Consider the following 23,042-nt stretch of genomic DNA (forward strand, 5'->3'; position numbering starts at 1 on the left):
TCCACTTGGACAGTTAAATGATTAACACCACCATCCTTAAGAATGGCTGAAACCTGCCGTATAATCCTCTGCTCCATCACTTCTGACATTACTTGCACATGTATATTGCCTGCCACAACATTAGCAGAATGACAACAAAAATGAGGACCCCTATAGGATATGACCCCATCAATTTTCTGGATGCCTGTCAGGTACTCTTGCTGAGGCTGCCACTAGAGCATGAGAAAGATCTGCTCATGGCTTTGGAAAATGTCCAATCCTCTTTTAAAACCATCTAATTTGGGGGCCATCAGTGCCTCTTGTGGAAGTGAGTTCCATATTTTAACTGCATGAAGAAGACTTTCTTTTGTGGAACACTCTTGGAACGCTCTTGGAACGCTCTGTCTCATGAGACCAGGGCCCTGCAGGATCTGATTTCTTTCCGCAGGGCCTGTAAGACACCGTTGTTCTGCCTGGCCTTTGGCTTGGAATCAATTTGAATCCCTCCCTCTTTCTTTTTTCCTTTCTCCTTCTGTGTTGGAACTCCTATTTGGGGACTTCCCTGGCTTTTTTTCTGGCCCATGTGGTCTGGATAGTTAGCCTTGGTGAAGACTTGACTTTTTATCCCCCAAAAAGTTTTTGATTGAGTTCCACTGAAACGAGGCTGAATTTTAATGTTTTAATGTTGTATTTTAATCTTGTTTTTTAAGCTGTATTCTAATCAACTGTTTTTATATTTGGTGTTAGCCGCCCTGAGCGCCCAGTCTTGGCTGGGGAGAGCGGTGTATAAATAAATTATTATTATTATTATTATTATTATTATTATTATTATTATTATTATTATTTATCTGCCCTGAGAAAGTACTCCATCACAGTGCAGAGCATAAACTATTGAACATTCCATATCTAAGGCCAGGCTACACATTACTTCTCAAAGTTAATATTTTCTGCCCCCCCCCCCCCCCCCGCTCCTTGGCAAAATGAGCTGCATCAGAGATAACAACACAAGGGGTGAACAGAATAACTCCGCTGGGATTCTCTTTTTCTGAAAGGCAAGGGGTGTGTGTGTGGTTTAAGGACCACCATTGTTCTTGTCTTGTTGGAGGTTATCTCCAGGAAGAAAAAGTTCTAAACAGGAAAAGCCAGGTTGATCGCCATGGGCTATGGTGTAACACACTTCCCAGAAGATCAGCCCCGCTACTGAGGCTATATAACATTCAACCTAACATGTGAAGCAGCCCTTAGGAGACAAATTGAGAAGCAGAGCAAATTTATGTGTGCGTATCTGTATATTATTAAAGTGGAACTTCAGTTTGGGATCTAGTCTGCCCTACATTCACCTTGCATTTAGTGATAATATCTACCCAAAGCTGTGGAATGGCGATGAGTGCTCACCAGATCATCAAGGAGTTGGAACTATTTCCAAAGTGATTAAGCATAGCAAGTGACAAGATAACCATCGCAGAGAGGGAACATCTTCAAAGCCTGCTTGCATCACCAGCACCCAAGGAGATCCATATTTGATTAGGCACCTCCTGAGCTGGAACCAAAGAGGTTTAGGCACAGGAAGTGTTCGCCTTCATACTGGCTAGCCAAGCCAAATGAAAATAAGACAGGTAGGGAAACTATGTTTAAGAATAAGCTTGGCCATGCAGCTTAGAGTAACTGTATTGGTTAAATCTATGAAGATGGTATTTGCAGATCATACACTGGGTTGTTTAGAAATCTGCTCAGTTACCAAATGGGTCGTCTTAGTAAAGAGCTAATTGATGAGGAAACTCTGGGTGTGCTCCCTGTGGTTGGCACATAGGGTGAAAATGGGTCTCCTTTCATCAGTTGTTTCAATCTGACAAACAGCGGCACAACCCAAAGAACAAAAGAGGCACGACACTGTTCCCCTTGCACCTCCCCCCCCCACAAATAAGTTAACGCCCAGTAAGCCTGTCTGAAAGTTGCTTCAATCACAACTGTTTGTAGGTCCATGTTTTAGAGAGGGAGAAAGCTTACTAGTATATTTTTGAATATTGGCATGTTGGCTTTGGGAGGTTGGCCTGAACCAACCACAATTTGTGGGTATGCAACATTGTGGATACGTAATTAATTGGGCAATGGTAACTGTATTTTCAGGATTGAGTTCTCGCCTTTGAAAGAAAATTAAATGCCAAAAGAAAAACCTCGGGGGGAAAAGGATGCTGTTTTGCAGGCTTAGAAACAGTGTGCGTGTGTGGATAGGGAAAAGGGCTTGTTGTCCAAGCATGGGGTGGGCGAGGCAGCAATGTCCATCAACTTGGGTGGTGGGGCGCAGTTCCCTCAAATATTTTTTGTGGGGGCAGAAGGGACCCGAGCCCCCACAAGTTGGTTCCTGTGCTTACAATGATGGAACAATTGTCTTGGTACAACATTTAATTCTACTCTGAAGAGCAGGGTGGTGAGGCAAAGCATGCATACAGTGGTACCTCGGTTTATGAACTTAAACCAAAACCATTCTTAAACCAGGGCACACTTTCCCTAATGAGGCCTCCCGCCACCAGTGCCCTTCCACAGTTCGGATTCCGTTCTTAGACCAAGGTAAAGTTCACAAACTGGGACACTACTTCTGGTTTTGAGGAATTAATAAACTGAATAGTTCGTAAACAGAGCTGTTCTTTAAACCGATGTACCACTGTATATACTTCTCACAGTTTAAAATGGAGAAGGCTAATTTTAAATTCCAATTTGCTTTTCATTTGGCATTTCCTCATTGTGTTCCCTGCTAAGTAGTGAGGGATCAACTAATCTGTTTCCAATTCATGTCAGTTTCTCTTGTGCTCTTTCGTAAATCTGTTCTGTCATCCTTTTCCCTCAATCTGTGGATTTTCCTTCAAAACAGCATCAATATTATTATATTATTTTGCATTTCCCTCCCCCTCAATGCACATTTTTTGTGTTTGCATTTTAATCTAAAAATCTGAATTTTGTGGAATGTATTTTAACTTACAACCTGCATCACTTGGAGCTGAGAACCTGAATGCAAAATCTGGAGAAGTGAGCAAACCAAAGGATAAGTGTGTTCTGATGCATGGATTGATCCAGGAAGTGTAGATTGAATTCAGTTTGCTAAACACACACACACACACACACACACACACAAAACAAAACAAAAGCAGACTGGCTGAAATCTTTGAGCATCCCTACTTCTGATTGCTAAGGAAGAACAAGACTTTTTTTTTCTTTTCAGATCAACACAGAAACTTTGTGGCTGCATGTTCTTCACAATTGATGCGTTCATGATGGTTGATGGGTTGGAAACAGAGCAGACGGCAGCTTCAAGGTGCAGGATGAAAGGAAAATCTGATGATGATGCATCTCCATCTCCTTCCTAGCAACACATCACCAGAGAGTGACAAAACCCCAGGCATGCCCTTGATTGCCATAGATAGCCTTCAAAAACCCCTCCCTTTGGCAGATAATTTTTTTGGCATAAACAATGAGATTGGCAAATGCCCTGGGAGGGGCAAGGAACACCCATTGTGGCAACACCCAAATGGGAAGTATAAGTAGGGATCCGCTGGGAAGAATCATTTGCAGTCTCAATCTCAAAACAGGCTGTGCAGCTGAACTGGGGCTTTTGTAGGGCTTAAATTCTCCATATCTTTCACTATGAGTTGCGGTGTTAAGGGTGGTGGTGGTGGAGGCAGCGGTGGCGGAAGCTGCAGCATCATCGGTGGTGGAGGCAGCGGTGGCAGCAGCGGCGGCGGCGGAAGAAGTATCAAAATCACAAGCTCCAGGTCCTCCAGAGGGTTTTCTGGTGGTAGTTATGGTGGAGGAGGATCCAGAAGTGGCTATGGAGGAGGAGGTTTCAGCAGTGGTAGCTGTGGAAGGATTAGCAGAGGGAGAATAAGCTATGCTGGCAGCAGCTACGGTGGTGGCTATGGTGGTGGTTATGGTGGTGGAAGCTATGGTGGCGGAAGTTATGGTGGTGGAAGTTATGGTGGTGGAAGCTATGGCGGTGGAAGCTATGGCGGTGGAAGTTATGGCGGCATGGGCTATGGCGGTGGAGGCTATGGCGGAGGCAGCTACCCATTCAGCAGTGGCAGCTTCGGTATTGGCGGTGGTGAGGGAGGCCTCTTCAACACCAATGAAAAGTCCACCATGCAGCACCTTAATGACCGCCTGGCTAATTACATAGATCAGGTGAAACGCCTGGAAGATGAAAATGATCAGCTTGAGGTCTTGATCAGAGAGTGGTACCAGAAGCATGGAACCGTAGCTGGACCAAGGGACTACAGCCAATATTACCAGCAAATTGACCAGCTCTACAATGAGGTATGCTATTTTGTTTTGAACAAGTACTACAAGGAATGGGGTGGCGCTGTGGTCTAAACCACTGAGCCTCTTGGGCTTGCCGGAAGGTTGGTGGTTCGAATCCCCGCGATGGAGTGAGCTTCTATTGCTTTGTCCAAACTCTTGCCAAGCTAGCAATTCAAAAGCACAGTTACCTCTGTGGCGGGAAGGTTAACGTCGTTTCTGTGCGCTCTGGTTTCCATCTGTTGTGCCAGGAGCGGTCTAGTCATGCTGGCCACATGACCCAGAAAACTGTCCGTGGACAAACGCCGGCTCTCTTGGCCTGAAAGTGAGATGAGCATCACAACCCTCATTGATGTAACCGTCCAGGGGTCCTTTACCTTTTTACCTACAAGGCCTTGGATTTCATTTTTTAAGAATGCTTCATCCTGTCACCAAGATGAGAGTTAGTGGCTAGGTATAACTTAAACGCCTTGTAAATGACATGGTCACGCTTACTGCCTGGAATGAGGCACCTGCTGTTCTAAAAAGCCATGTGCATCATACTATACGTACTATAGTTTGAAGAGGTATAATGTTGCTTTGAATGCAGAGTGCAGACTGGGCCCAGTTCTAGTAGACAAGCCAATCTAAGTCAGTTCTAGGTAGATGAAACGCTGGGCCTTGAGATATTGCCTTCCAGAGACCTTTGAGACCTCTGATCTATAGAACATGTTGCTTGGTTGTAGTGTCTCGCTGTTGCATGGAGCTTATAAAATGGGCTTTGAGATTATAATTAATATCGCCTTTATTAATTATTGCTGTTGTGAATGTTGCGACTTGACTTGCAAACCAGTCTGTGCTTTCTTATGAAGAGCAGTATGCTAATGATACAACACAACACAATCAGCATGGTGTTTTATTACATTGTCATCTCCGACAGACTGAAGGAATTAAACATAAACATGTACATTCCCCTCTTTTTCCAGCTTATTGGTGAAACAGATGATTACAACAAAATCCTTCTTAATATTGATAACACCAGGATGACTGCTGAAGATTTTAAAATGAAGTGAGTATAACTCTTCTCACCTACTTTCCTCAGACGTAGCTGAAATCTATATCCCTTTTTTTCTTCAAAGAAACTTAAAGTGGCTAATGATAGTGCAAATGGGAAATGGAACCTGTGACAAAATGATTACAGGTCACAGAACGCCTTTTCTTCTATTCCAAGACCCCAGGTTTTCCATTCCCTTCTCCAATATTTGAACGGCATTCCATGGCCAATGAGCGTTCTCTGTCCCACCCCAGAGGGCTTTCTCTTTGAAAAAAGCTTGACAGTACCTCAGTGGATGTATTAACCTGGATTTCCATGTGCCCAGAGCAGATTTCAATCCATCCTACAAAATCATCAAAACATAAATCTAACCAAACAGGTGGAGTTCAGACCCAGGTAGCAACATCGGAAGCTGCCGTTTACCTTTGGCCATCTATTCCAATGCAACCTGTTTCGATTGGCAGCAGCTGTCCAGCATCTCAGGCATTGGACCTGAGATCTTCTTCTGCATGACCTTCTGCATGGGAATAAAAAATCATGGTTAATCCATAGACATGCAATTAACCCAGGCATGCAATTATGAGACATGTGATAAGAAAAGTAACGTTTGTGAAGCCTGCCAGTCACTGTTCTCCACCCTACCTCCTTTCCTGTGCATTAGGTACCAGACTGAATTAGGTCTCCATCAGAACGTGGAGGCTGATATCAATGGGCTGCGCCCTCTCTTGGATCAACTGACTCTTGCCAAGTCTGACCTGGAGATGCAGTTTGAGTCTCTGAGAGAGGAGCTGATCTGCCTCAAGAAGAACCATGAGGAGGTAATACAGAGATCAAACAAACAATGAACAAAAGGAGCTTCCTGTGAGGGTTTTTCAGGGTGTAAAAGGTAGCAACCAACAATTTAGTTTGGGGTGCAAAATGCGATGGATGCATTGTAGGGTACCAGAAATGCTTGATATCTGCGTCCCTACAGATATTGTTGGACTCCAAATCTCGTCAGCCCCACCCACCACAGTCAACGCTCAAAGATGATGGGAATTGTAGTCCAGAAATATTTCTGGAAGGCCAGTGGTCCCCCACGCCCACTTTTCATCTCTGAGAGAGATTCAACTGACCAACCTTGGCTTAGCTTGATTTAAGGATCCCCATGCAGGAAGGTTCCCTGCAGTTCCTTTCGTTGGCCAGTGCTGAGTGTTAGCTACTGAATGTTGTGAACTGCCCTGAGATCTAGGGATGAAGGGTGGTATACAGATTTAATAAACTATAATAGTAACTGGGCTGAATCCCTTACTGACACCCCTGACCCACTGATGCCTTGACTGAAGGTGGCCCAATTCTTTCCCCAGCCCTCCTCTATCTGATGTTTCATAGAGCCATTCTCAAGACACATTAGCAGAATTTCATGATTATTATTATTAAAAAAAAAGAATTGTGGGGGATTTTTCAGGGCGAAGAGGCAGATTTCATTTCGTGATGTGTTTTCCTTCCCCCTCTGCTTGCAGACACTGAGAGGCCTGAGAAACCAGCGTGGTGGTGATGTGAACGTTGAGGTGGACTCTGCCCCTGGTGCAGACCTGAAACAACGTCTTGATCAGCTCAGGGCTGAATATGAAAGAATCATCGCAGACAACCGCAGAGAGGTGGAACAGTGGTACGAATCCAAGGCAAGTGGTCTCTCCAGTGATTAGAAGATATATGACAGCAGATGGCTATATCCACCATACTGAGAGGAACCTGGGTGACAGGCTTAATCTAAGGGGGGAAAGGGGGTTGATGCTAGCAGCCGGAGTGCGTTTAGTAGATTGCTCCCCAATTGCCCACAGCTCTTGACATAGTTAAGAAGACCACTCTAGGGGCCAATGGAAATGATCTGAAGAGTGTATGAAAAATGTGAGCTGAAATAAGGGGAGCAGGTTTTAAAGGTAATGAGAGTCCTGCAGGTTTAGATGTTCCTCACATCCCATTTCCCACAGCCAGCAACTTCTGGGAAGCCTATAAGCAAGAGACAAAGGCCAATGGGAAAGTTTGTTGCTACCAGAAACTGGCTTTCCATGGCCTACTGCCCCATATAGCTGTCATGAAGGATGCCCAATGCTTGGTGTTTTCTAAGAGGTGGGGTGGAGATGACCCCAAAGAGAAGGAAGATAAATTACTCAAGAGGGGTCATGGAAAAAGCCTGACACACAATTCCTACTGGTGTGCTTTGGTGTTGATAGGTCACAGAGACATGAGAATCAGTCATGTTCTAGACACAGGGGTGGAAAGTATAGTTGACAACATTGCCCAGTATTATGTGTAGACCTGTGTAGTACAATCCTTGGCTTGTCCTCTCATCTTATTGACATTCCCAAGTTTGCTGTGTGCCCCCCAGTAAGAAGCAAATGGTCCAGCCAGTCAGAATATCTTCCTTTTTGTCTACTAGATGGAGGAGGTTCGCCAGCAGGTCAATTCAAGTGGGCAGGAAATAAATACCGGCAACCAGCAAGTCTCAGAATTGAGACGAGAATATCAGACCCTGGAGATCGAGCTGCAATCCCAACTCAGCATGGTATGTGGTAACATGTGCAAAAGTGATATGTCTGGGTGTTTTCTTTATTACATCCGCTAAAAACATGGTATTGCATCAAGGTATAGTTGTTTCTTACCCTTACCCTCCCCACACCCCGCCCCAGCAGAGGCATGAAAATGCAAGGTATAAACAGGACGAATGGACGGCAGCTTTATTAACATAATGAGATATGCAAAAAGAGCAAACATATTAGCTATATAAGTTAACAGCCGTGTGGTTCCCTGCAAACTAGGGAAATAATTCTCCCACAGTCGACCTGGCATAGCCGAATCAGGCAATTCCACCCTGGCTCCAAGCGACAGGTGAATCATCTGGCTGATCTGTGCTTGCCCTTGCCTGTTCATCCACAGGGTGCCCTGAGAAGACACCTGGCTGCCCCATGCTACCATGGCTAGATACCCCCAAGTTAAGATGAGGTTGCCCAACTCCAAGGAGAGCCCTCCTTGCCAATGAGCTGGGATGGCTTGGTCAGACAATTTCTTGGTTTGCACCTAGGGGTGGAAGGACCTGTCAGCGTTGGTTCTCCCTATTTCTCTGCTTTTCAGTAATTTCTACAGCAATCTATGCTTTAAAAAAATCCTCATGAAAATTCACCAGCATTTCAATTGCAACCCCCCCCCCCGAGAACATTTTTTATGTACACATTTTTGCATTCACCCAAATATAATCCTTTTTTTGTATGTTATTTTGATGAATATCTTCATTTTTATGCACACTTGCCCCTAATACATACATATTTTTTAAAAAATAAACACTAATTGAGTACTGCATTGCAAGATGTGGAAAAGTGTGAATTTTGAAGGATACATCTTGTTTCAGAAAGTGCAGATTTGATAGATTTGCTTCTAAAGGAGACCTGGATTGAATTTCTCTCCCATCTCTATTTGCACCATCACTTGTTCTTCATGAGTGCTAAAGTGGGGAGAGGGTGGGAATTGCCAGAACCTGAAAAATGGGTAGGATGGAGCACCATTCCTGAAGGTCACCTCACTGTTTTCCTTCCCTCTTATCAGATCCAGTCTCTGCAAAGCAACTTGGCCGACACAGAACGTCGGTACAACATGCAGCTGCAACAGATTCAGGTCATGATTGAACCAATCGAATCAGAGCTCGGCAGCATCCGATGCGAGATCGAGAGCCAGAGCCAGGAGTACCAGCTGCTCCTTGGCATCAAGACTCGCCTGGAACAGGAGATCTGCCAGTACCGCCGGTTACTTGAGGAAGGACAGCAAGAAATGTATGTTGACTATAGGCCATATTGGGGGTATTAGTCCACTGCTGCAAAAACTCGCCCACAAACAATAGAGAGCCAAAGAGGGAAGGCCCATAAGGGAGGGATGGAGGGACCATCTACAAAGGATGCTTCCAGGCTCTAGAGCAGTCCAGAATCACTTCTGCATTGCAAGCATTCCAGCACTGTAAATAAAAGAACCGAGTATCTCTGTGAACCCACTTGCAACAAAATATTGCCAAGAAGGGACTCGGAGGCCTTCTAGAACAGTGTTCCCCAAACTTGGGTCCCCAGCTGTTTTGGGACTACGATTCCCATCACCCTTGACCCCTGGCCCTGCTAGCTAGGGATGATGGGAGTTGTAGTCCAAAAAGAGCTGGACACCCAAGTTTGGGAAACTCTGTTCTAGAGCATCCAGGGGCCACTGACTTCTTAGAATATCCTAGAACATTCTGTACCAAGGTGGGAAATCAGGGATGGATAGGTGTGACAAGTTAAAAGTATAAAACTGCTTTATGGCAAATTGGACCACTAGCCCATCTGTGGCTCTGCAGGTGTCATTGGACTGCCTGCTCCCATCCATCTATGACCATTGGCCATGCGTAATGGGAGCCAAAGAAAACTTGGAGGGCCCCATCTCTTATCAAGCCCAATCCTTTCTATCCCAACTGGATAGCCTCCAAGGCAGAGGCTTCTCCCAGACTAAATGAGGGTATTTGGCATGAGTATCGATGTTCCGTCTACAAGGCATAGTCCATGTTATATATATATATATATATATATATATATATATATATATTGTGAAGTGGCTTGCAGTGTTATTCATGGTTATGTTTCTGTTTCCCAGTAGCTCATCAGGAGGAGGAGGAGGAGGATATGGAGGTGGCTATGGAGGTGGTAGAAGGGGAAGCATCGGCAGAATTGGCGGCGGAGGCATTGGCGGCGGCAGCATTGGCGGCGGAGGCATTGGCGGCGGAAGCATTGGCGGCGGCGGTGGTTCCGGTATTGGAGGAGGAAGCATCGGTGGAGGAGGCATGGGCGGAGGAGGCATGAGCGGAGGAGGCATGGGCGGAGGTAGCGGCGGTGGTACCTGTATCGGTGGAGGAAGTATTGGCGGCGGAAGTATTGGCGGCGGAAGTATCGGTGGTGGCGGCGGTTCCTGTATCGGCGGAGGAAGCGGCGGTGGCGGTGGACAAATGGGAGGAGGTGGTCAGAGCTACCCCATGCCTGTACAGCCCTGCAAACCAGGTAAAAACCTTCACAAGGAGGATTTCAATTCTCTCTGCCTTCCCTTTCCTTCCTTGTTGCATCAGGCAGTTGGAATATTTAACCAGTAAGGGCTGCTCCAAATGCCATAAGGTCCATTTACCTTTATAAGAAAAAAATGTGCCAACCTTGGGGATTGTTGCACATGCAGGCGTTAAGTGGTCACAAAGCAGCCCTTGCCCGCCAGACGTGTAGCAAATGAGAGGCAGAGGCAATGATCATGCATCAGAATCTGTGGGCAATTTGCCCGCTATCTTTCTAGGCAATGTGCCTTATCCTTGTGTTAGGGTAGGCTGTGGGAGATGATGGAAACCACACTGGGATTTAATCTAGAGCTGTGTAGCCAGTTACATGAGAGAACCTTCAATGACCCTACAATTAGACCTTGCATGCTCCATTTCTCAGTATGCTCTAAACTGGATTAGAAGAGGGAATAATCGTGTCCAGAAGACATCGGGGGAGGGGGCGGCAAAATAATTCTCTATATTCGTCTCACAGGTCACTTTCACATCATCCATCTCAAGCATGATCAAGGCTTCTCCCAAACAATCCCAGGAACTTTGATCTATTATAAGTTGTTAGGACACCCTTAAAAAACTACAGTTCCCATGATTCTTTGGGGGAAGCCATGGCTGTTAAGCTTGGCATAAGAGTGCTTTAAATGGATGGTGTGGATGTGAACGCGGGCATTTTCATTCTATTAGAACAAAAGGCCACTTTGGTGAGCAAATCTGTGCAGACTGTGCTGCATTTAGGAAGTAAGAAAGCAAGTTTCACATGCCTCAGTCTTTGTCATTATGCATTCCTGTGCCCCTAAAGGCTCACCTTTTCCCTTTTCTCTCTCAACAGTACACGGCAGGAAATCCTATGACTAACCATTTGTCCCTTGTCGTCGCTCCAACTTCAAACCCACCAACTGGTTCCGCTGATATAGGAAGCGCACACCTGCCCCTGTGCCCCTTTCTGCTTGCTTGTTCCGTTCTTCAGAGGTCGTCCTTGCAGGATGTGTCTTGCTTTAGCTTGTTAGTGGCCAATACGTGACTTCTGTCATTGATGAGGGTTGTCTAATAAAGCTCCATTGCTGCTTGATGCAATCAGAAAAACAACAACAACTTTGTGTTTCCTTGTTAATTTCGCCAAGCAAGCATTTGATGTGTGCCTCCAAATGCTTCTCACAATCTTAGCTAATGGTTGATTATATCAGGCTTACATGGTGACATTTGAAATAGTCCATTTCTTATACAGTGGTACCTCAGGTTACATACCCTTCAGGTTACATACGCTTCAGGTTACAGACTCTGCTAACCCAGAAATATTACCTCGGGTTAAGAACTTTGCTTCAGGATGAGAACAGAAATCGTGCTCCGACGGTGCAGTGGCAGTGGGAGGCCCCATTAGCTAAAGTGGTGCTTCAGGTTAAGAACAGTTTCAGGTTAAGTACAGACCTCCAGAACGAATTAAATACTTAACCCGAGGTACCACTGTACTAGATAAAGAAGAAGGAGGAGGAGAGAATTAGGTGGGCCATATCCAGTATGCATTGAATTGTGGGGCCACAGCAATTTCCTGCTTTCCCACAGATATACACACATTGCACCCAACAAGTTCTTATTTTGGGGGTAGCTGCAAAAATGTTTCTTTATGACCAGACTTTCTGGAAACCTGATTGCAAGAACTTACCAGATCCAATATGTGGTGTTGTTTTCTTGCTCCCCCCACCAAAGACCTTAGGAATATATTTTGGGATGCACCCCAAGTACTTTGTTTTAGAACACACACAAACACACAAAGCAGGAGGGTGCTATTTATCCATTTCATGTATGAATCACTTTCTACAAAACATCCCGAAGCAATTTAACAACAACAACAAAAAGCCATCAACAACAAAAACATATAGAAATGCAATTTCTAAGCCAATACAGTAGTACCTCGGGTTATAAACACCTCAGGTTACAAACACTTCAGGTTACAGACTCCGCTAACCCAGAAGTAGTACCTCGGGTTAAGAACTTTACCTCAGGATAAGAACAGAAATCGTGCACTGGCGGCACAGCGTCAGCAGGAGGCCCCATTAGCTAAAGTGGTACCTCAGGTTAAGAATGGTTTCAGGTTAAGAACGGACCTCCAGAACGAATTAAGTTCGTAACCAGAGGTACCACTGTACAGATAAAGGGTGGGATAAAAATCTCTGCTCGGAAGGCTTGCTGGGAGAGGTTGGTTGTCAACAGGTACCAAAAAGACAATAAAGTTGGTGCTTACTTAATACGTAATGGAAGGGTCGTCAAGAGTGTTGGACTAGGGCCTGAGAGACCAGGGTTCAAATCCCCACTCGGCCATGAAGCTCATTGAGTGACCTTGGGCCAGTCACTGTCCCTCAGCTTGACCTACTTAACAGGGTTGTTGTGGGGATTAAATGAGGAGCATGTGAACCCTGTACTTGAGGTGGGATATAAATACTGTAAGTAAAGAAATAATAGTGGGACAATTCACCCAGCTCAGCTGGAGCCGCAGCCTATGGTAGATAATACAAAAAACACATAAAGAGTGACACCTTCAGGACACAGCAGGTAAAGCCTCTTTCATAAACCCTGTGGCATGTAGCGAAGGAAGCTTCTTTCTGCTGGATGTCAGGCGGATGAGGCAGGCACGAAACTTCTCTTCCATATGTACAAGTGCCCAGTGACTGAGCTGTGCATGAAGATGTTCTCCACCAGGTGGCATGGCATGCACTCTCGCATCGTGCCATTTGTGTACACTCTCTCTCTCTCTCTCTCTCTCTCTCTCACACACACACACACACACACACAGTGGCTACAGAATGATGATTGGTTCCTGGACACGATGGAAAACAGGAGGGGCGGGTCAATGGGAGTGGCTAAAATCTGGACTGGTGCGCAACATTTTGTCACTGCTGGTCTTGCTTGAATGTTCTGTTTATTCCCGTCTGCATTCAAACACACTACCTCTGGTTGGCTCGTTTCACATAAGCATGTACACTGTGGGTCTCATCCCTACTAAGTCATCTTTACAGCAGACCCATGGAAGTCAGTGGACTTCAGTTAGCCATGTCTAACTTGAGCCCATGTACAGTAGTACCTCGGGTTACATACAGTTCAGGTTAAATACACTTCAGGTTACAGACTCCGCTAACCCAGAAATATTACCTCAAGTTAAGAACTTTGCTTCAGGATGAGAACAGAAATCGTGTGGTGGTGACGCAGTGGCAGCGGGAGGCCCCATTAGCTAAAGTGGTGCCTCAGGTTAAGAACAGTTTCAGGTTAAGAACAGTTTCAGGTTAAGAACGGACCTCTGAAACAAATTAAGTACTTAACCCGAGGTACCACTGTATTTCAGTGTGTCTCCTCTGAGTATGATCAAGCTGGCTGCAACCCCGAGTTTATCACTTCATATACTAATGAAAGCAGCAATAATCTCTCAACGCTTTGGAAACAAAGTGGCGGCAGCTTGTCAACGAGTTCAAAATATCATTGGCATGTGATCGGGCTGGAACCGGGGGGGGGGGGGAGCCCAGCCCCGAGAGACCCACCAGAAGGAATAAGGACTTGTGGCTACATGTTATGGAATTAAAAATTGGCGACAACTTTATTAAACCTTTCAGATGCAGGAAGACCTTGGCTTAGGCATTGGGTGTGTATCCCTCCCAGCCCCAAAGCTGGGGGGAACTGGGGCTCCTCAGGGTGAATGGGATATAGGAGGGTGCACAGCAAGACGCTTGTGTGCACTGGCAGCCCACCCTATATCCCCACAACCTTTCAGTGTATGGCCAGTGACTCCCATATACAAACCCCTTTAAGAGGGGACCCTGGAATCACCACCACGGGGGGGGGGGGTGAGTCACCACTTCACACCCTACGCCCCCATTTAGGGAAGATAAAGGCTTAAAACCTTTAGCCCGAGGCTTAAAACCACCAAAGTTGTGACGAATTGCTACGGGGAAGGCAAAACCTGCCAATGGAGGGAAATTCCTTCCCGACTCTTCAACAGCAACCATCCAAAGACCGTAGCAGCGCCTGCTGAACAGCGCCTCCTATTTAAGCAGTCTGGCCCCGCCTCCCTGCAGGGCTGATTGGCTAACTGAGGTTTGGCAGGAACCTCCAATGACTAGCACAAGGAGGCGGGCCAGCCCAACCAGCTGGTGGGTCCCAATGGGCCTAGGTGCCGAGGGTGGTTCTGCAAAGGGCGCCCACAAAGGAAGGTGTGAGCGCTCAATTTACTACATTCACGAGGCAGTTTATTCTGTTTCTCCAACGTTTCCTTAACTGTTAATTCCTGCATTATATCTGAGCTTTCACATGACGCGAAAGCCGCTTTCAGAAATATAGGGGGAATACGGTGCAATTTTAGGACTCATTTCTGTGTTGTTTGCTTCCAGACAAAGCCCGTTCGCAAATAATATGGAAATAAATGCAAAACATGTGCTGTATTGCACTATATTTCTAGAAGCGGCATTTGCATTTTGCGAAGGTTCAAATATAATGTGGAAATTAACAGCCAGGGAAACAGAATGAACATGGAACAAACCGTTGTGCAAGCGCGGCCATTGCTGGGCTTCTACCAAGATCCATACACCTACAGAGGGACCACTTGCCCTTTTGAACAGAGGTGTGGAATCGTTTTAATTCTGCATTATCTCATGGGCTACCTTCCCAAGGGCTGTATGCCACAGTTGGGCGGGGCCAGAGGCAATTAATGGGCGGGCCAATGTATGCAACTCGGGTGGGCGGGGACAGAGGCAAATAGTGGGTGGGGCAATGCATGTAACTCGGGTGGGCAGGGCCAGAGGCAAATAGTGGGTGGGGCAATGCATGCAACTCGGGTGGGCAGGGCCAGAGGCAAATAATGGGAGGGGCAATGCATGCAAGTCGGGTGGGCGGGGCCAGAGGCAAATAGTGGGCAGGGCAACATATGCAACAATTAGGAGGGAAGATTCCAGCCATGCAAAAGGCAGAGGTGTTTTTTTTTTCTTATACACATGTACACACCATGTATGCATATCCCTCCATCCAGGTGAGCAAAATTCAAGTTATCACAGTTCAAGAATACTTCTCAGTCAGGCAAAAGCCCTTAATGGATATGTGTGGAGTCAGAATAATGATGGGGTGTAGCCACTGGGAGAGTTTTGAGGGTTGGACAGAGACCCACACTGACCCACATTTGAGGCCCCCCATCCCTTTACACACAGCAACCCCAGTCCTGCTGCTTCTCCTGCATGGAGTGGCAAGAGTGAAGAGACCTGGCAACACCTGGGCAGACTGGGCACAGAGGGAGAAGACTAGGGCAGCAATGCCTTGGAGAGGAATAGGGGAGTTGGAAGAAAGGGGGTCCACTCCCCCAAAACCTGGAGCCAACACCGGTGTGTAATCTGACTCTGGATCCAGGACCCTCTCTCCAACTTCCTCTTCTCTCCTAGGCCGTGTCCAGAAAGTGGTGGAGGAGGATGAGCGTTCAGACCCCTCACTCAGGGTGCCTCGGGGCTCTGTTCTCTTCCCCCATGCTTTTTAATATCTATATGAAACCTCTGGGAGAAATCATCAGGAGGTTTGGGCTGGTTGTTCATCAGTATGAATATGATACCCAGCTCTAACTCTCTTTTCAATCAGAACCAGTGAAGGCGGTTGGAGGATGGATAGCAGCTAACAGAGAATCCTGACAAGACAGAAGTACTGTTTTGGGGGGACAGGAGGCGGGCAGGTGTGGAGGATTCCCTGGTCCTGAATGGGGTAACTGTGCCCCTGAAGGACCAGGTGCGCAGCCTGGGAGTCATTTTGGACTCACAGCTGTCCATGGAGGCACAGGTCAATTCTGTGTCCAGGGCAGCTGTCTATCAGCTCCATCTGGTACGCAGGCTGAGACCCTACCTGCCTGCAGACTGTCTCGCCAGAGTGGTGCATGCTCTAGTTATCTCCTGTTTGGACTATTGCAACGTGGTCTACGTGGGGCTACCTTTGAAGGTGACCCGGAAACAGCAACTAATCTAGAATGCGGCAGCTAGACTGGTGATTGGGAGTGGCCGCCGAGACCATATATCACCGGTCTTGAAAGACCTACATTGGCTCCCAGTACGTTTCTGAGAACAATTCAAAGTGTTTAAAGCCCTAAACAGCCTTGGCCCAGTATACCTGAAGGAGCGTCTCCACTCCCATCGTTCAGCCCAGACACTGAGGTCCTCCTCTGAGGGCCTTCTGGTGGTTCCCTCACTGCAAGAAGTGAGGTTACAGGGAGCCAGGCAGAGGGCCTTCTTGGTAGTGGCGCCCGCCCTGTGGAACGCCCTCCCATCAGATGCCAAGGAAATAAACAACTATCCCACTTTTAGAAGACATCTGAAGGCAGCCCTGTTCAGGGAAGTTTTTAATGTTTGAAGCTTTATTCTGTTTTTAATGTTCTGTTGAAAGCCGCCCAGAGTGGCTGGGGAAACCCAGCCAGATGGGCAGGGTAGAAATAATATTTATTTATTGAGCACTGTGATGATGACCTTTCACCTCTCCGTTGTCTTCCAAGTTAGGCAAGTGGTGGCAAATGAATGAGGGGCCTTCTGGGAAGAAGAGTAAGGCCTGGCAGTGGTAGTCTTTGGGCTATTAAAATTCAGCGCTGCTCTGTGCAACGCTAACACTGGATGCCCCCTGCCACTTGCAGTTCATTTTGCAGCATTACTGTGGCGACTGCTGCAGTGCGGTGCCCAGCGTTGCCAAACCAGTCATGCTACCCTCAAACCGCCTGGGCTTGGCATCTGTAGCACGGAGTGAGATGAGAGTCCTAGCCTCAAAAGGATTTGGCCTCTTATGACCCATTGTTTGGGGGAATGGTTTTCATCCAGGGCCACATCCACACCTTACATTTAAAAGCACTATGATGCCATTTTAAATAGTCATGGCTTTCCCCCAAAGAATTCTGGGAGGTATTAAAGGGACAGAACCACCTAAATTGTATAGAAATTAATTTATGTATGCTGAGAGCTGGACCATAAAGAAGGCTGATCGCCAAAGAATTGATGCTTTTGAATTATGGTGCTGAAGGAGACTCTTGAGAGTCCCATGGACTGCAAGAAGATCAAACCTCTCAATTCTTAAGGAAATCAGCCCTGAGTGCTCACTGGAAGGACAGATCCTGAAGCTGAGACTCTAATACTTTGGTCACCTCATGAGAAAAGAAGACCCCCTGGAAAAGACCCTGATGTTGGGAAAGATGGAGGGCACAAGGAGACGGGGACGACAGAGGATGAGATGGTTGGATAGTGTTCTTGAAGCTACCAGCATGAGTTTGACCAAACTGCAGGAGGCAGTGGAAGACAGGAGTGCCTGGCGTGCTCTGGTCCATGGGGTCACGAAGAGTCAGACACGACTAAATGACTAAACAACAACAACAACTACAGCAGCAAAGTGGAAAAAAGCAGAAGTCCCAGCAAAGGAAGAATGGTTACAAAAACTTATGGAATAGGCAGAAATGGCGAAACTTACCGGAAGAATAAGAAATCAATATAACAAACTTTTTAACAAAAGAATGGAAATGGTTTATTGAATATTTACAGATAAATTGTAAACGGATAAAAAACATTAGTATGATTGTTGAAATAACCTGCAGTTTCATAAGAGTATATATTGAAAGTAGATAATGAAATGAGCAAATTAAATGAATCTGGATATGCAGAATATATTAAAAAATAAATTTAAGGAACCACAGAAAGAGGGGGAAGGAAGTCAGGCTTTGAAATGGTAAATTGATGGTAAAACTAATGAGATGTATAAACTTGAAAAGTATAAATAAAAACTTTTAGAAAAATGGTTCTGGGAGCTGTAGTTTGCTATGGATGCTGAGAGTTCTTAAGAGAACCCTATTCCTTTCACAGAATGGTTTCACTGGTCAACAACAAATTTGTTGTCTGCGTTTTTTCAGTTGATTTAGGACGAATCTGATGTGCTGAATCCAAAAATCACATCGGTTTTGATCAATCAGGTCATGTTTTTGAGCTATGGCCACATGTCGGTTTTTTACGTTTTTGTTCATATGTGCACTTGTGTGGAGCATTTTAGAAGAAGTTGGTGGGGGTAAAATGCCATGTCGAATAATTGTTTTGATTGGAAATTATTATTTTAATGACAAGAAGTATTCAGGTCCGATAGTTCTGGGTGATTACCGTATTTTTCGCCCTATAGGACGCACCGTCCCATAAGGCGCACCTAGTTTTTTGGGGGGGAAATAAAGGAAAAAAATTATTTCCCCCCCAGGCGCGGGGTTGGGGAAGCCCGAGCTTCCCCCGACCCCAGCCCCCAAACAGGCAGCTCTCTGCAAGCCGTGGGAGCCCAGTGCTGGCTCCCGCTGCTAGCGGAGAGGTCCGCGAAGCCTGGGCGCGCTGAGCTCAGCGCGCGCAGGCTTCCGCATGCAGGCACCTCTCCGCCAGCAGCGGGAGCGTTCCCGCTGCTAGCGGAGAGGTCCGCGAAGCCTGGGCGCGCTGAGCTCAGCGCCCGCAGGCTTCGGCATGCAGGCACGTCTCCGCCAGCAGCGGGAGCGCTCCCGCTGCTAGCGGAGAGGTCCGCGAAGCCTGGGCGCGCTGAGCTCAGCGCGCGCAGGCTTCGGCATGCAGGCACCTCTCGGCCAGCAGCGGGAGCGCTCCCGCTGCTAGCGGAGAGGTCCGCGAAGCCTGGGCGCGCTGAGCTCAGCGCGCGCAGGCTTCCGCATGCAGGCACCTCTCCGCCAGCAGCGGGAGCGTTCCCGCTGCTAGCGGAGAGGTCCGCGAAGCCTGGGCGCGCTGAGCTCAGCGCGTGCAGGCTTCGGCATGCAGGCACCTCTCGGCCAGCAGCGGGAGCGCTCCCGCTGCTAGCGGAGAGGTCCGCGAAGCCTGGGCGCGCTGAGCTCAGCACGCGCAGGCTTCGGCATGCAGGCACGTCTCCGCCAGCAGCGGGAGCGCTCCCGCTGCTAGCGGAGAGGTCCGCGAAGCCTGGGCGCGCTGAGCTCAGCGCGCGCAGGCTTCCGCATGCAGGCACCTCTCCGCCAGCAGCGGGAGCGTTCCCGCTGCTAGCGGAGAGGTCCGCGAAGCCTGGGCGCGCTGAGCTCAGCGCGCGCAGGCTTCCGCATGCAGGCACCTCTCCGCCAGCAGCGGGAGCGTTCCCGCTGCTAGCGGAGAGGTCCGCGAAGCCTGGGCGCGCTGAGCTCAGCGCGCGCAGGCTTCCGCATGCAGGCACCTCTCCGCCAGCAGCGGGAGCGCTCCCGCTGCTAGCGGAGAGGTCCGCGAAGCCTGGGCGCGCTGAGCTCAGCGCGCGCAGGCTTCGGCATGCAGGCACGTCTCCGCCAGCAGCGGGAGCGTTCCCGCTGCTAGCGGAGAGGTCCGCGAAGCCTGGGCGCGCTGAGCTCAGCGCGCGCAGGCTTCCGCATGCAGGCACCTCTCCGCCAGCAGCGGGAGCGTTCCCGCTGCTAGCGGAGAGGTCCGCGAAGCCTGGGCGCGCTGAGCTCAGCGCGCGCAGGCTTCAGCATGCAGGCACCTCTCCGCCAGCAGCGGGAGCGCTCCTGCTGTTTGCGGAGAGGTCCGCGAAGCCTGCATTCGCCCCATAGGACGCACCCAGATTTCCCCTTCATTTTTGGAGGGGAAAAAGTGCGTCCTATAGGGCGAAAAATACGGTATGTCAAAAAAGGATCAGTTTGAAGTCATAAAACCTCAAAATCTTCCATAAATTGGTGCAGCAAAGCATAAAGTTGGGGGATCAAAATCAGCACGTCGTCCTGTAGCTCATTGTGATGAAATTCCAGTGCCTATCTTCAGAGAACTTCCTGACATTAGTGACAAAGATGCCTCCAGTGTTGAAGGACATGAAGAAGAAGTGGTTCTTGAAGATGATGCTCCATATCCATTTTCCCAAAAGGAGTTGAATGATCTAGTTCGCGACCTCAGCTTGTCAAAGGACTCTGTTGGCATCCAAATTGAAGGAAAAAAACCTCCTCTCTGACAGTGCTCGCATCAGCTTCTTCCGCAACAGGCATCAAGAGTACCTTCATTTTTTCTCGGAAGAGAAGGACTTGGCGTACTGTGCAGATATTGCGCAGCTTCTGCTCAAGCTTGGAGTGCCACAGTACGAACCCAAAGATTGGAGACTGTTCATTGACAGCAGCAAGCGATCACTGAAATGTGTTCTGCTACACAACGGCAACCAGTTTGCCTCTATACCCCTGGCTCACTCGACTACACTGAATGAGAACTATGAAGTGGTGAAGTATGTGCTGGAGAAAATTGGTTATGATCAGCATAAGTGGTTTATTTGTGTTGACCTGAAGATGGTGAACTTTTTGTTGGGACAACAGTCTGGCTTCACCAAGTACCCATGTTTTCTGTGCATGTGGGATAGTAGAGACTATGCTCAGCATTACACGAAGAAGGACTGGCCTGTGCGGGAGGAATTGGTGCCTTGCAAAGAAAGGAACGTCATCAACGACCCTCTGGCGGACAGAGACAGAATACTCTTCCCACCACTGCACATCAAGCTCGGCTTAATCAAGCAGTTCACCAAGGCTCTGGACAAGGATGGTGACTGCTTCACTTACTTGTGCCAGACTTTTCCAGGATTGACCATGGAGAAGTTGAAAGCTGGCATCTTTGATGGTCCTCAGATCCATCAGCTCATCAGAGATCCAGAGTTTGGAAACTCAATGAACGAAGTGGAACTGGAAGCGTGGAAGGCATTTGTTCTGGTAGTGAAGAACTTTCTTGGCAACAATAAGGCCAGAAACTACGCAGAACTTGTCAACAACATGCTGACTGCTTTCAGAAACCTGGGCTGCAACATGAGCGTCAACCTATTTTCACATATGGACCGGTTTCCTGAGAACCTGGGTTCAATGAGTGACGAGCAGGGGGAGAGATTCCATCAGGACATGAAAGGGATGGAGACCAGGTATCAGGGTTGCTGGGATGCAGTCATGACGGCTGACTACTGTTGGACTCTGAAGAGAGACTTCCCTGCCACTGAACATTCCAGGAGTTCCAAGAAATGGAAGTTCAAGCCCTGAAGTTTGAAAAATGGTGAAGCAACATGCAATTTACGTGTACTTACCTTTATCAATGCCCACCATTCAGTTTACAGTAAACCTGACCTGATGGAGAGAAACGGATGCCATTTCCTGATTCAGCAGTGCAAAAATACCCTAAATCAGTTGTAGAAATCTAGACAACATTCAAAAAGTAAAAAATTGTTTTGTTTTGTTTTAAATAATATTTTATTGGATTTTACAATAAGTGAACAAAAAATAGAACACAACACAACAAACCGAAAAAACAAGAAAGAAAATACAACAACATACAAACAACACCAAACATCAGAAAATGTAAAAAAGAAAACATAAAAATATTAAAAACAATTTTTGTCTCCTTATATTCTTTGCATTAACTTGTTTCTGCGACTTCCCCAGACCTCCCTTCTCTGTATTCCAGATCATATATTCTGTCAGCAAATTCCTTCCCTCTGTCATATTTTGATTTCATCATTATCTTAATATCTTAATATAATTACATTTCCTTATATCTTAAATATAATAGATCTTTTTCTTTACACTTTTTTTTACTAATAACCTTTTACATTCAATCTGGTGTCATCAAACATTCATTATCTTATAGTGTTTCTGTAAATAGTCTTTAAATTTCCTCCAATCTTCCTTCACCGTCTCTTCTCCCTGGTCTCTGATTCTGCCAGTCATTTCTGCCAATTCTATGTAGTCGATAACTTTCATCTGCCATTCTACCAGCGTGGGTAGCTCCTGTGTCTTCCAATACTGTGCGATGAGTATTCTTGCTGCTGTTGTAGCGTACATAAAAAATGTCCTGTCCTTTTTATGCACCTGTTGGCCAACCATGCCCAGGAGAAAGGCCTCTGGTTTCTTCGGAAAGGTATATTTAAACACTTTTTTCAATTCATTATAGATCATCTCCCAGAAGGTCTTAATCCTTGGGCACGTCTACCAAAGGTGAAAGAATGTACCTTCAGCCTCTTTCCATTTCCAACATTTATTATCGGGCAAGTGATAGATCTTTGCCAGCTTGACTGGTGTCATGTACCATCTGTATATCATTTTCATAATATTCTCTCTCAAAAAGTAAAAAATTGTTGCCCTGTGAATCAATCCCTCTTCGCTGGGAACTGTAGCTCTGTAAGGGGGATAGAGGTCTCCTTACAACTCCCAGTACCCTTTTAAAACTACAGTTCCCAAGATTCTTCAGGGGAGGCCATGAATGTTTAAAGTGGTACTGCTTTAAATATACAGAGCAGATTTAGCAGCCACCTTGCCCTTCTCCTCAAGTTGCAAAACGACTTGGGTTGGCACTGACCTAAAGGAGTGTGAGTCATAAGGGCTGTGCACAGATGGGGTTGTGATTCTTCTCCGGGTGGGGAGGGAGAAACTTTTGCTCTGCCGTCGTGTGATTGATTCCATCTCTAAGAGCAACAGCCTGCAGCTTAAGTCCATAGGCATGTTTGTTTTCTCTTAAATCAGGGAATTAATAATTTAAGCTTGTGCCAGGGAGGTATGCGGAGAAGTTGATGAGGCCACTCATGTGGAATGCGATCACCCATCACCTACTGGTGTGTACTGGGCAGGCTGGGAACACAATGAGCTCTAGCAAAGAGCCCATCCTGAGGTTCAAACAGAGTTCAGTCCAAGGCTGGGCTGCTCCTCCTTTG

At 47.0% G+C, this 23,042-nt stretch overlaps 1 protein-coding gene across 4 annotated transcripts; it reads left to right on the plus strand.

The window, feature by feature from the left end:
• Window positions 1-3,534: 3,534 nt before the first annotated feature.
• On the plus strand, window positions 3,535-11,477 carry LOC310661938 (keratin, type I cytoskeletal 19-like). 4 transcript variants are annotated; one of them, XM_083408649.1, is made up of 9 exons: window positions 3,535-4,284; window positions 5,232-5,314; window positions 5,961-6,117; window positions 6,802-6,963; window positions 7,722-7,847; window positions 8,882-9,105; window positions 9,947-10,101; window positions 10,132-10,347; window positions 11,215-11,477. In XM_083408649.1, the coding sequence occupies exons 1-9, from the start codon at window positions 3,619-3,621 to the stop codon at window positions 11,238-11,240; spliced, it is 1,815 nt and encodes a 604-aa protein (XP_083264775.1). In that variant the 5' UTR covers window positions 3,535-3,618; the 3' UTR covers window positions 11,241-11,477. The 4 variants fall into 4 exon arrangements, with proteins under 4 accessions (XP_083264775.1, XP_083264776.1, XP_083264773.1 ...); XM_083408650.1 differs by having other exon boundaries at window positions 9,947-10,092; window positions 10,129-10,347; XM_083408647.1 differs by having other exon boundaries at window positions 9,947-10,347.
• The last annotated feature ends 11,565 nt before the right edge of the window (window positions 11,478-23,042 follow it).

Source organism: Podarcis tiliguerta (assembly GCF_965153285.1).
Source record: "Podarcis tiliguerta genome assembly, chromosome: 13".
Classification (NCBI taxonomy): Eukaryota; Metazoa; Chordata; class Lepidosauria; order Squamata; family Lacertidae; genus Podarcis; species Podarcis tiliguerta.

Excerpts from the sequence above, each read along its gene's own strand:
- LOC310661938 (XM_083408647.1), top strand. The coding sequence starts at position 3,619 with ATGAGTTGCGGTGTTAAGGGTGGTGGTGGTGGAGGCAGCGGTGGCGGA. Across the intron at positions 9,106-9,946 it reads GAGGAAGGACAGCAAGAAAT|TAGCTCATCAGGAGGAGGAG; the intron begins GTATGTTGACTA and ends TCTGTTTCCCAG. Across the intron at positions 10,348-11,214 it reads TGTACAGCCCTGCAAACCAG|TACACGGCAGGAAATCCTAT; the intron begins GTAAAAACCTTC and ends CTCTCTCAACAG.